Consider the following 12,557-nt stretch of genomic DNA (forward strand, 5'->3'; position numbering starts at 1 on the left):
ATCACATGGGACCCACTGTGGAGGAACACAGCAAGAAAAATAGCTCTGCCTGCAGATTTCCTAAGCTATATAGACCCACTTGCTCTCTATTACTATGGATTATGGTTGTATAGCACTCTCTGGGACTAAGCAATGGAACCTTCCTTATTGAAGTGGGGAGTAAGCTAGGATCACTGTCACTGTCCTAAAGTTTGAAAGACTGATCATTAGTAATCAAGAGCTAACTCAGTTAAGTATAGAGACAAATGAGAATTCAGGGTGATTACTGCTAGGAGCCATTAAGATTTATAATAACTTTGTAATTACTCAAATTTGTTATTTTACAAATCCTTTCTCCATTTTCATAGTCCCTGTTGGAAAAAACTTCAAAAACATTTGTATACTTACTTAATGCCAGAAGAAAAGAAAGGTGGAGAATCTATAGCTAAAAACATTTTGCAACCCCTGAAAAGAACCCCAAATACAAGAATGACGTAGAATAATAGCAAAGGGGGGAACAAGTGAACAAGAAAAAAAGAGGAAGATGAATTGGAGTGTGTCCTGGCATCACCCGGGAGGGTTAGACCCCAGAAATCCCCTTATTCCTAGGCAATTCTCCAAAGTCACCTTCCTTGGCAGATTTCTTTTCTTTTGTTTTTGTTTTTGTTTTGTTTTGTTTTTTAAGACAGAGTCTCACTCTGTGGTCCAGGCTGGAGTGCAGTAGTGCAATCATGGCCCACTGCAGCCTCAACCTCCACAGGCTCAGTGAACCAGGCTAAGGCCTGGTTATTTTATGGTGTTGTTTTGAGACAGGGTTTCACTCTGTTGCCCAGGCTGGAGTGCAGTGGCACCATCACAGCTCACCGCCTCAGCCTTCCAAGTAACTGGGACCACAGGTGCATCCCACTTCTGAAGGGAGACACAGCCTTTTTTTGTTTTTTGTTTTGAGATGAAGTCTTGCTCTGTCGCCCAAGCTAGAGTGCAGTGGTGCAATCTCGGCTCACTGCAAGCTCCACCTCTCCGGTTCACGCCATTCTCCTGCCTCAGCCTACCAAGGAGCTGGGACTACAGGCGCCCGCCACCACGCCCGGCTAATTTTTTGTATTTTTAGTAGAGACGGGGTTTCACCGTGTTAGCCAGGATGGTCTCGATCTCCTGACCTCATGATCCGCTCGCCTCGGCCTCCCAAGGGCTGGTATTACAGGCGTGAGCCACTGCACCTGGATTGTATTTGTTTTTTGTTGTTTTTTTGTTTAAAAGGCTAGGCTAAGGCTGGGTGAGGTGCCTCACGCCTGTAATCCCAGCACTTTGGGAGGCCAAGGCAGGCAGATTGCTTGAGCCCAAGAGTTCAAGATAAGCTTGGGTCACATGGCAAAACCCCATCTCTACAAAAAATACAAACATTAGCTAGGTGTGATGGTGCATGCCTGTAGTCCCAGCTATTTGGGAGGCTGAGGTGGTGGGAGGATTGTTTGAGCCTGGGAGATTGCGTCACTACACCCCAGCCTGGAGTCTCTCCTTTTTTGAGACAGAGCAAGACCCCGTCTCAAAAAAAAGAGGCCAGGTTCTATGGCTTATGCTTGTAATCCCAGCACTTTGGGAGGCTGAGGTGGTAGAATCGGTAGGTTGGCTTGAAGCCAGGAGTTTGAGACTAGCCTGGGCAACGCAGTAACACCTCATCTCTAAAAAAAATTTTTAAATAAGCTGGGTGCAGTGGCACGTGCCTGTAGTCTCAGCTACTCAGGGGGCTTAGGTGGGAGGATTGCATGAGCCCAGAAGTTTAAGACTGCAATGACCTTTGATAGCGCCACTGCACTCCAGCCTGGGCAACACAGTGAGACTATGTCTGTAAAAAAAATAAAAATAAAAGGCTAGGCTAGTAGAAAACAATAAGCATACTAATTGTATGTAAATCTATGCAAAAACTCAAGTAAGCTTTTAAGAGTTCATCTCTAGTTAGGTTTGAAAGAGGCTGGCATTTATCTAAGTGGGGAGACTGATGTCAAAGGAAATGGGCCGAGGTTTAGTTCTCCATGGAATTCTTGTCAACGTTTGATGAAGAATAGAGGCAAGAGGATGGTAGCTGCAGATAAGGAAAGCTAGCCATTTTATTTGTCATCTATAAGAGATTGAATTAACTGCCCTTTGCTGTTCCATCTCTTATTATAAGAGGCTACAGGATTAGTGGGTAGAGATAACCCGTTCCTGTTAATAAAACCCCATTGAGTGGTTTCTGTTTACTTTTTAAATTTTTTAATTATAATTTTTTTTTTTTTTTGAGACGGAGTCTCACTCTGTCTCCCAGGCTGGAGTGCAGTGGTGTGATCTCAGCTCACCACAGCCTCCACTTCCTGGGTTCAAGTGATTCTCTTGCCTCAGCCTCCCAAGTAGCTGGGATGACAGGTGAACACCATGACGCCTGGCTAATTTTTTTGTGTATTTTTAGTAGAGATGGGGTTTTGCCATGTTGGCTAGGCTGGTCTTGAATTCCCAACCTCAGATGATCCGCCCACCTCAGCTTCCCAAAGTGCTGGGATTACAGGTGTAAGCCACCGCACCCAGCCAAATTTTCAATTTTTTTTGAGACAGGGCCTGACTCTGTCACCAAGGCTGGAGTGCAGTGGTGCCATCTCAGTCCACTGCAACCTCTACTTCCCAGGCTCCAGTCATCCTCCCACCTCAGCCTCCCCAGTAGCTGGGACTACAGATGTGTGCCATTGTGCCTGGCTAATTTTTGTATTTTTTGTACAGGAGGGGTTTTGCCATATTGCCCATGCTGCTCTCTGACTCCTGAGCTCAAACGATCCTCCTACCTCAGCCTCCTGATTTGCTAGGACTACAGGTGCAGGTAGCTCCTGTTTTTAAATGCTTTATTCTGTGCCAGACACTGTACTAGTCTCTTTACCTACATTATCTTATTTGATACAGAGGAAACTGAGACTCAGAAAGCTTATGCTAATCTGGCCAGGTGCAGTGACTCAGGCTTGTAATCCCAGCACTTTGGGAGGCCTCGGCAGGCGGATCACTTGAGGCCAGGAGTTCGAGATCAGCCTGGCCAACGTGGTGAAACCCTGTCTCTACTAAAAATACAAAAATTAGGCAGGTGTGGTGGCGTGCACCTGTAATCCCAGCTATTTGGGAGGCTTGAACCCAGGAGGTGGAGGTTGCAGTGAGCTGAGATGGCACCACTGCACTCCAGAGTGAGAGACTCTGTCTCAAAAAAAAAAAGCAAGCAAGCTTATGCTAATCTAATCTATTCGGCAAATATTTATTTACTGCCTTCTGTGTGTTAAGCACCAGGTTCGCACTGGTGAAAAATCAGACATGGGCCCTGCCCTCCTGGAACCTATATATAGCGGGGATAACTTGCCCAACTAGAAAGTGGTAAAGCATATATTGTTGTCACTGCTGTTTTTAATTAATTTGGGGTACACAGAATATTTTGTTGTTCATGATATCCTCTCCTCATTGGCCTATATATATGGCTCCCACTTATTTGTTTTTAATAATGATGATTAAGCATCATTTCTAACCATCCATCCAATAGAAAAACTAGAACCTTGACAATTACTTTATTTTATTTTATTTTATTTTATTTTTGAGACTGAGTTTCGCTCTTGTCGCCCAGGCTGGAGTGCAGTGGCACAATCTTGGCTCACTGCAACCTCCACCTCCCGGGTTCAAGCGATTCTCCTGTCTCAGCCTCCCGAGTAGCTGGGATTACAGGCACCCACCACCATGCCCGACTAATTATTGTATTTTTAGTAGAGATGGGGTTTCACCATGTTGGCCAGGCTGGTCTCCAACTCCTGACCTCAGGTGATCCGCCTGCCTCAGCCTCCCAAAGTGCTGGGATTACAGGCATGAGCCATTGCCCCCAGCCAACAATTACATAAAGTTACATGATGTGCTACCCAAGTTTCTCTTGGGTATATAAGTGAGAAGTGGAGTTGCTGAGTCAGAAATTATGTAATTTGACCTGGCATGGTGGCTCACACCTGTAATCCCAGCACTTTGGGAGGCCGAGAGGGGCAGATCACTTAAGGTCAGGAGTTCGAGACCAGAGTGGCCAACATGGTAAAACCCCGTTTCTACTAAAAATACAAAAATTAGCTGGGCATGGTGGTGGGCACCTATAGTCCCAGCTACTTGGGAGGCTGAGACATAAAAATTGCAGAGGTTGCAGTGAGCTGATTGTGCCATTGCACTCCAGCCTGGGCAACAGAGTGAGACTCTGTCTCAAAGAAAAAAAAAAAGAAATTATGTAATTTGTTCATCTTTATAAGTAGGCGTTAAACTGTGTCCCAAAGTCATTATCTCAGGTGGGGAACAGTGCCTCACACCTGTAATCTCAACACTTTGGGAGGCTGAGGTGACAGGATCACTTGAGCCCAGGAGTTTGAGACCAGATTAGGCAACACAGTGAGACCCCATCTCTACAAAAAATAAAAAAGTTAGCTGAGCATGGTGGTAAACACCTGTAGTCCCAGCTATTTGGGAGGCTGGGGTAGGAGGATCGCTTGAGCCCAGGAGGTTGAAAATGCAATGAGCTGTGATTGCACCACTCAACTCCAGCATGGGTGACAGGGTGAAACCCTGTCTAAAAAAAAAAAAAAAAAAAAAAAAAAAAAAAAAAGTAATATCTCAGTTTATATTCCCACCAGCAGTTGTAACTGGTTCTTTTTTTTTTTTTTTTTTTTTTTTTTGAGACGGAGTTTCGCTCTTGTTGCCCAGGCTGGAGTACAATGGCGTGATCTTGGCTCACCACAACCTCTGCCTCCCGGGTTCCAACGATTCTCCTGCCTCAACCTCCCGAGTAGCTGGGATTACAGGTACCCACCACCATGGCCAGCTAATTTTTCGTATTTTTAGTAGAGACGGGGTTTCATTATGTTGGTCAGGCTGGTCTCGAACTCCTGACCTCAGGTGATCCACCTGCGTTGGCCTCCCAAAGTGCTGAGATTACAGGCGTGAGCCACCGCACCCAGCTGGTTCTGTCACTTTTTATCCTCACCTAATTGGACCAGAGTATCTGTGGCCAAAATCTCTGCTCTTAACACTATGATGTGCTACCCTCTCTCTTTATCCTGTCCAGGGGAACTTTTCTGGAGGCAGCGTGAACCCTGCATGCTTCCTGAGGCCAGCAGTGGTGACTGGGATCTGGGAGCATTACTGGGTGAGATGCACTGAGGGTTACAGGGCCTTAAGTCAGGAGACTGATGAGGCTTCTAGAATATAGGAGATTCCAATGACTTCTAGTGGACTGTTTCTCTTCTATGTAATTGAGAGCTCCAAACCCTTTGGGTGCTCTCTGACCTGTTCTCAGCAACTCTTCCTGCCAGTGGATAGGTTAGATGGACCCTCTACCTTCACTATAACTCTCTTTCTGTCCATCCCCAAGCTGGGTATTATGAGGAGAAAGCACAGCCCCTGATCTGTGTTCCTTCTCTCTCCCCACAGGTGTACTGGGTAGGACCCATGCTGGGCACCATTCTTGCAGGCCTCGCCTCGAATTTCTGCTCTCTGGTGCTTCATGAGAAAAGTTTGTGGCCGGTATGACTTGCCACTATGTGGAGATGGTAGAACCTATCAGTATGTCCCATTCCACCTTCTCCATCACCACACATCCCCACGCCTAGGTCCCAAGTCCCTCACCAAGCCCGAGCACAACTGAACCTCTTTCCCCAAACTTTCCTTCCCCATATTATCCTTTTCCCTCTCCTTGATCGGCTGTTTCCCCAGATCTGATCCCAGCACACCCATACCTTTCCCTGGGGATCAAGGCTTAGGGTGTGCTGATCATGGCTGTATTAAAGGACATTAGACCTTCCCATTGCTTCATAGCCATGACTGTTTCCTTCCTTTCAGTACTTCTTGCTATGACCATGTGAGTTAGGAAAGATGAAATACAAGCTGATTCTAAGGTTTAAATACGAGTCCCTTTCTTATTCCTATCCCTCCAACCCCACTCCCAGCCCATGCAGGGATGATAGTGTCTTCTCTCTGTCGGTCCCTGTAGTTTAAAAAGCCAGGCCTAGGGTTTGAAAAGGGAGGTGCCGTCATGGACTGGGGGTAGGGAACCCGGGCTCAGAGAAAGCCAGACGCAGCAGAACTATTTTGTCCCAGAGCTGCAGGGTCCACAGATTCCAGCCCAAACTAGCCAATGGGAGAAAGGCTTCTAATCCCTGGGAACTAAAGAATTCTCTTTAGTTATCCAACTTCCCTGCTGAACCCCACTCCTTACCACTCCCCCCAACCCTTACCCCTGGCAGACTCAGAGGAGGCTGAGGCCCCCAGGAGCTCAGTCCCAAATGCCATGAAGTGAGCTCAGCTTGATGGACCTTCCAAAGAGAGCTGAAGAGTATTCTAATGTTGATGTCAATCAGGACAATGAACCCCAATTTTGACACACACAGAAGGGCAGACTCTTCCAGTCCTGCTGTTCTTCACCCCCACTTCTTGTAGTCTCTCTTGCTGTGACCCCAATCCCACCCTCACTGCCATGGCTCTGTCGGCTCATCTCCCAGTTGAGAAAGGCGGGAAAATCCAGCATCTTTACCATGTAGGGGAGGGGACTTAGCCCTCCACAGCTGTGAAGGGGTTAAGAGGCTGGGCCTGCTACCTCAGCCTGCCCCTCCCAGGGATTAAGAGTCCTCTATAAAGGGGACTGTCCACCCAGACAAGGCCATGGGGGTAGCAGGGACCCAGGCACTGTGACCATCCCCCCTGCCATGTGGGAACTGCGATCAGCCTCCTTTTGGAGGGCCATATTCGCTGAGTTCTTTGCCACCCTCTTCTATGTCTTCTTTGGGCTGGGGTCCTCACTGCGCTGGGCTCCTGGACCCCTGCATGTTCTGCAGGTGGCTATGGCATTTGGCTTGGCCCTGGCTACACTGGTGCAGTCTGTGGGCCACATCAGTGGAGCCCACGTCAATCCTGCAGTCACTTTTGCTTTCCTTGTGGGCTCCCAGATGTCCCTGCTCCGTGCCTTCTGCTATATGGCAGCCCAGCTCCTGGGAGCTGTGGCTGGGGCCGCTGTGCTGTATAGCGTTACCCCACCTGCCGTCCGAGGAAACCTAGCACTCAACACGGTAATGGTTGGCTGAGAGGGGATGGGGAACCTGGTGTCCTGACTCTCTGTTGCCCTGACTCCCTGACTGGTGCAGGTGAATCAGCTCCCCTGGGGTCTGGGACAATATGTGCATGTGTGAGCATGTGTGTGTTGAAGTGGTGAGGATTGACAGGTGGTTTAGAGCTTTAAGGAAGGCATAGGGCCCTGGACTGAGAATTAAGAAACCTGAGTTTGAGTTTCAGCTTTCCTTCCAACTCCTTGCAGGTTCTTAAGGAAACTTATTTTACCTTTCAAGGCCTCAGTTTCCTCATACATGTAAGTGGCTGCAATCATTTCCATCATGAAGGAGCACTGTTAGGAGACGCTAAGATGCAAATACAATGATTATGAACGGGGTTGTATTATCCTTCCTCTCCAGGGACCTGATGCCATAACGAGATCCTTGCCGGGGAAGTCTTGAGGAGGTAACACTGTGGCAGCCCTCCTGAGCTGTCTCTCTTCTTCTTCCTTTGCACAGTTGCACCCTGCGGTGAGCGTGGGCCAGGCAACCACAGTGGAGATCTTCCTGACGCTCCAGTTCGTGCTCTGCATCTTTGCCACATACGACGAGAGGCGGAATGGCCAACTGGGCTCCGTGGCCCTGGCCGTTGGCTTCTCCCTTGCCCTGGGGCACCTCTTTGGGGTAAGCAGGAAGGAGAGCAACTTCTCATTCAAGGATTCCGGGGCCCCTAAACCTTTCCCAGCTTTTAAGGGTTCTTCCTGCCTACTTCACTGTCAAACATGAACATTGTCCATTGCACTCTCTACTGGCACAAAGGAATCAACTCTGCCCTATCCCTCTCTTGTGACTGCTATATCTAGTCCTTCTTGACCCCAAGGTAGAAATGAACGTATCATGGCTAGACATGGGCTTTGCCTATGGATCCATAGTCTGTTCCCAGACAGGGCATCAGTCGCCCTCACCCCATTGCAGGAACCCCTGGAGAGTCATGCAGGCTGTCCCTCTCCACTTGCTGCTGGCTGGAGAAAAGATGGCAGCTCTCAGGGGCAATGTGGGTTGTGGGGAGAGAAGCTGGGGTGCAGTAGGGGGGTGTCTCAGTTACAACTGTCTCTTTTGCAGATGTATTATACTGGTGCAGGCATGAATCCTGCCCGCTCCTTTGCTCCTGCCATTCTCACTGGGAACTTCACTAACCACTGGGTGAGTGAAGGGAGAGGGGCAAGATCCTGGAGCCCTTCTGGATGGTTGTGGACTGCAGGTTCCAGGCTGGATTCCTGCTTTCCTTCTGTGTGTGTTGGCTTCTCTACCAGCACTCAGCTAAGGGGGCTGTCAGAGAGTTTGGCATGCCTGTGTAAGCAGGATTCATGATTTTGCTAGAAGGAGAGGCTCTTGCTCATATTTTTCCTTCTCTGGTTAGTCAGGGAGTATGCACTGAGTATTCACTGGTTGCTGAACTAGGGGGTATGAAGAGAGACAACTAAATATGAGCAGAATAAATTCTGCTCTCAGAGATCAAGATGTGTTGTGAGCACAGATGGGCCTCAGCCCCATTCCAGTTCTAATACGTTATCGGCTTTGTGTGTGACCATGGGCAAATAATCACTCTGTGCTTCAGTTTGTTTTACTATAAAATGGGACATTACGAGAAATGTGTGAAAGTTATATGTGAGAAACATTTAGCACAGAATCTGATATAAAGTAAGCACTCAATAAATATTGCTTATGTTGATGTTGTGCAAGCCAAACATATGGAAATAATTTAAAAATTTTTCAAAGCTGTACACCCATTTTCATAACAGCATTATTCACAATAGCCAAGAGGTAAAAGCAACCCAAGTGTTCCTCAGTGGATGAATGGATAAACAAAATGTGGTATATACATAAATGGAATATTAGCTGTAAAAAGGAAGGAAATTGTGACACATACCACAACATGGATGAATCTTGAGGACATTATGCTAAGTGAATAAGCCAGTCACAAAAAGACAAATACTGTATGATTACATTTATATGGGGTACTTAGAGTACTCAAATTCACAGACGCAAAGTAGAAGGATAGTTACCAGGGGCTGATGGGGGTGGGGTGGAATAGGCAGTTGTTTAATGGGTATAGAGTTACAGCTTTGCAAGATGAAAAAGTTCTACACATAGGTTGCACAACAATGTGAATATACTTAACACTACTAAACTGTACACTTAAAAACATATATATATATTTTTGAGACGGAGTCTCCCTCTGTCACCCAGGCTGGAGTGCAGTGGAGCTTGATCTCAGGATCTCAGCTCACTGCAACCTCTGCCTCCTGGGTTCAAGCAATTCTCCTGCCTCAGCCTCCCGAGTAGCTGGGATTTCAGGCGCCTGCCACCACGCCCAGCTAATTTTTATATTTTTAGTAGAGATGGGGTTTCTCCCTGTTGGTCAGGCTGTTCTCAAATGGCTGACCTTGTGATCCGCCCGTCTTGTGATCCGCCCGTCTCAGCCTCCCAAAGTGCTGGGATTACAGGCGTAAGCCACTGCGCCTGTCCAAAAATATTTATTTATTTATTTATTTATTTATTTATTTATTTTATTTATTTATTTTGTGAGACAGGGTGTCACTCTGTCACCCAGGCTGGAGTGCAATGGCATGATCTCAGCTCACTGCAACCTCCACCTCCCAGGTTCAAGCGATTCTCCTGCCTCAGCCTCCTGAGTAGCTGGGATTACAGGCATCTGCCACCACGCCCAGCTAATTTTCTTATTTTTAGTAGAGATGGGGTTTCACCATATTGGCCAGGCTGGTCTCGAACTCCTGACCTCAGGGGATCCGCCCACCTCGGCCTCTCAAAGTGCTGGGATTACAGGCATGAGCCACCACGCCCGGCCCAAAAATATTTAATATGGTAAATTTTATATGTGTTTTACCACAATTTATAAAATTTTTTTGAAAGCAACATACAAACTAGTGCAAATTGATAACAAATAGAATATACACATGCTAAGGTGTGGGATAAAGGAGTAATTTGATGAATCAGAAAATAAATGGTGAGTTTATTGTAGATATCAAGTGTACAATATCTTGTTTTCCACTAAGGTGGCTGGAAAAAGAGCAGCGTTGCTGCTCTGTCCCCTCCCCAAGCCTGAGTATTCCTTTTCTCTTTCCACAGGTGTACTGGGTAGGCCCAATCATTGGAGGGGGTCTGGGCAGCCTCCTGTACGACTTTCTTCTCTTCCCCCGGCTCAAGAGTATTTCTGAGAGACTGTCTGTCCTCAAGGGTGCCAAACCCGATGTCTCCAATGGACAACCAGAGGTCACAGGGGAACCTGTTGAACTGAACACCCAGGCCCTGTAGAAGCTCCAGCTGAATAGAGGGAGTAGAAAGCTTCTGAGTTTACGTGGAGGGGTTTAGCCAGCCCCTAGATGAAGAAAGAGACTGTGGGGAGGGGCATGTACTTCTTTATTTTTTAACTTATGTATGTGGTTGTTTTTTTTTTTTTTTCCTTTTGCTGTGTGAAATCTTTCAAGTTGCATTCATGAGCTGGTTGGTGCAAACTTCCCTTCCTCCCCATCCCACCACCCTTCGCCGTGTGTGCTGATTGTGCATATGAATGTGAGTGTGGCTGTGTCTGAGTTTTGGGGCATGAGAGCTAAGGAAGCAAAAAGAGGTGCCATCCTATACCTCCCTTCCTCGACCCAGTATGGTGAGTACTGGGTAACCGACACCTTAAGTTTCTGGCCTTTACCCTGCTGCCAGTCAAGTGTGTGGCTCTTGATTTCTGAGGGAACAGAGAAGCAGGGAGTTACTCCTCACACGAGGCAGATGGAGAGAAGTGGAGGAGACAAGGCTTCCAAGGGTTAGGAGAAGGGACTCAAGGGAGGTGGGTGGTGAAAATGGAGTATTAGCCCCAGATCAGGATGTAGGTGTACTGAAGAATTGGGGGGAAGTTAATGGGAATATATAGCCTACTTATCTTATCTTAGGGATGCTTGCCCCAGGGACTTGGGTGGGGAAGTAGCTCTGAGAAAAGTGAACACTAGGATTTAGCTGTTCTGTAAAGCCACGTAAACCTGTCTACATCCGCTGGCTGGTTGTGTTCATTCTGACATAATGGATCTCTTCAGAGGTCCTGGGCCAAGGAGCTTCCAACCTAAATAGAGCCTGAGCAAGCCTAGAATCTAGAAAAATTAAGCAGCTTAACTGGTCAGCCTGACATCCACTGTTGTGGCTGCCTGGCAGATGGTATTTAAGCCCCACAATTGTTCCCTAAGGCCAACACAGGAAATCTGATTCCTGGAGCAAATAAATGAACGGGTGGTAGTAGGGGGCATGAGGGGAGAGGCTTTGACGCTGTTCTAATTTATTTAGAGCAAATCAAAACACTCCTCAAATGGCATCTTTCTGCTTTTATCACTAGTTCCGTGTTTTTTTTCTTGTTTTGTGTCTGTGTATTTTCATCTCTCTGTCATCTGTCCTTTCATCTTGAAGCAAATCTCTTCTAACTCCCTCATACCCCAGAAATTGATTCCTTCTATTCAAATGCTTAATAATTCAGGAGATTATTATTTGTTTGAGCCCTATCTTCTTTTTTTTTTTTTTTTTTTTTTTGAGAGGGGGTCTTACTATGTTGACCAGGTTGGAGTGCAATGGATATTCACAGGCACGATCATCGCACACTACAGTCTAGAAATCCTGGGCTCAAGCGATCTTCCTGCTTCAGCCTCCCCAGTAGCTGGGATTACAGGGGGCCAGAGCACAGCCCTATTTTATTTTCCTTTTGGCAAGATCATCTCAGCAGAGGCCAGAAGAGACCCTCAACTGTTCAATGAATATTTACGGTTGCTTTCTTCCTTTTATGAGCCTCTTGCATACTTTGAAAGCTTTAAATTTATACCTATAATACAACGGACATCCCCTATCCCAGAAGACCATTCCTCCCTGTACTTCAGCTCTTTACTTCCTCCCAAATAAAACCTAACTTTTCTAACTAACTATTTAAGACTTGGAATAGTCCGCTTGACTAGAAGAAGGGGAAGAATGTTTGTAAATTCACCTCTAATCGGACTTTGATTCTACTATAATTCAGCAGAAAATTCATAGCGCTGTGATTTTTAGATCGACCTCACATAAAACAGTCCCTGCACTCGCTTCCCTTTTCCTTCCTTCTTCACCAATCTCCGCCCCAGCTCGCTCGGAGTCACGTGGACCAGCCCGGCGCGCCCCGCCTCGCTCTCCGCGCAGGCGGGGACCGGTCCAGCTGAGCCTGGTGGCGGAAAGGCTGCGGCCCCGCGCCGGAGGGCCGGTGGCTCCTCCGGGCTTCTGAGGACCCGCAGGGAGCGGGTGAGTGAGTGTGTGGCGAGAGGGCGCTAAGCGGACACGGGGATCCTTTCGAAGCTATGGGGGCATTCTCGGGAGACGCTGAGTCCCTTTTCCCGCCACCCGGTTTAGAGCCAGGGGGCGGGGCTCGTGCTGCAGGCGCGCACGCGCAATTCTGTACTCTGCTCCTTAGTCTCCCGCGCCGCGTTC

General features: G+C 47.4%; 2 protein-coding genes across 3 annotated transcripts in view; both read left to right on the forward strand.

The window, feature by feature from the left end:
- The first annotated feature begins 6,710 nt into the window (after window positions 1-6,710).
- On the forward strand, window positions 6,711-12,179 carry MIP (major intrinsic protein of lens fiber). The gene is made up of 4 exons (XM_003824912.4): window positions 6,711-7,070; window positions 7,569-7,733; window positions 8,172-8,252; window positions 10,200-12,179. The coding sequence occupies exons 1-4, from the start codon at window positions 6,711-6,713 to the stop codon at window positions 10,383-10,385; spliced, it is 792 nt and encodes a 263-aa protein (XP_003824960.1). The 3' UTR covers window positions 10,386-12,179.
- Window positions 12,180-12,215: 36 nt separating this feature from the next.
- TIMELESS (timeless circadian regulator) overlaps window positions 12,216-12,557 on the forward strand; it is a 32,073-nt gene continuing 31,731 nt past the window's right edge. Inside the window, exon 1 of one of the 2 annotated variants that reach the window (XM_003824910.4) lies at window positions 12,216-12,371. The gene's annotated coding sequence lies outside the window, so the exon portion shown is untranslated. The remainder of the gene's footprint in view (window positions 12,372-12,557) is intronic. The other variant, XM_024931209.3, reaches the window with a different exon arrangement.

This window comes from Pan paniscus, chromosome 10 (genome assembly GCF_029289425.2).
Source record: "Pan paniscus chromosome 10, NHGRI_mPanPan1-v2.0_pri, whole genome shotgun sequence".
Classification (NCBI taxonomy): Eukaryota; Metazoa; Chordata; class Mammalia; order Primates; family Hominidae; genus Pan; species Pan paniscus.

What these genes read in the sequence shown, in the direction of transcription:
- MIP (XM_003824912.4), top strand. Translation starts at nt 6,711, where the DNA reads ATGTGGGAACTGCGATCAGCCTCCTTTTGGAGGGCCATATTCGCTGAG. An exon ending in GAAACCTAGCACTCAACACG is followed by an intron (nt 7,071 to 7,568) that starts GTAATGGTTGGC and finishes TCCTTTGCACAG; the next exon opens with TTGCACCCTGCGGTGAGCGT. An exon ending in CCCTGGGGCACCTCTTTGGG is followed by an intron (nt 7,734 to 8,171) that starts GTAAGCAGGAAG and finishes TCTCTTTTGCAG; the next exon opens with ATGTATTATACTGGTGCAGG.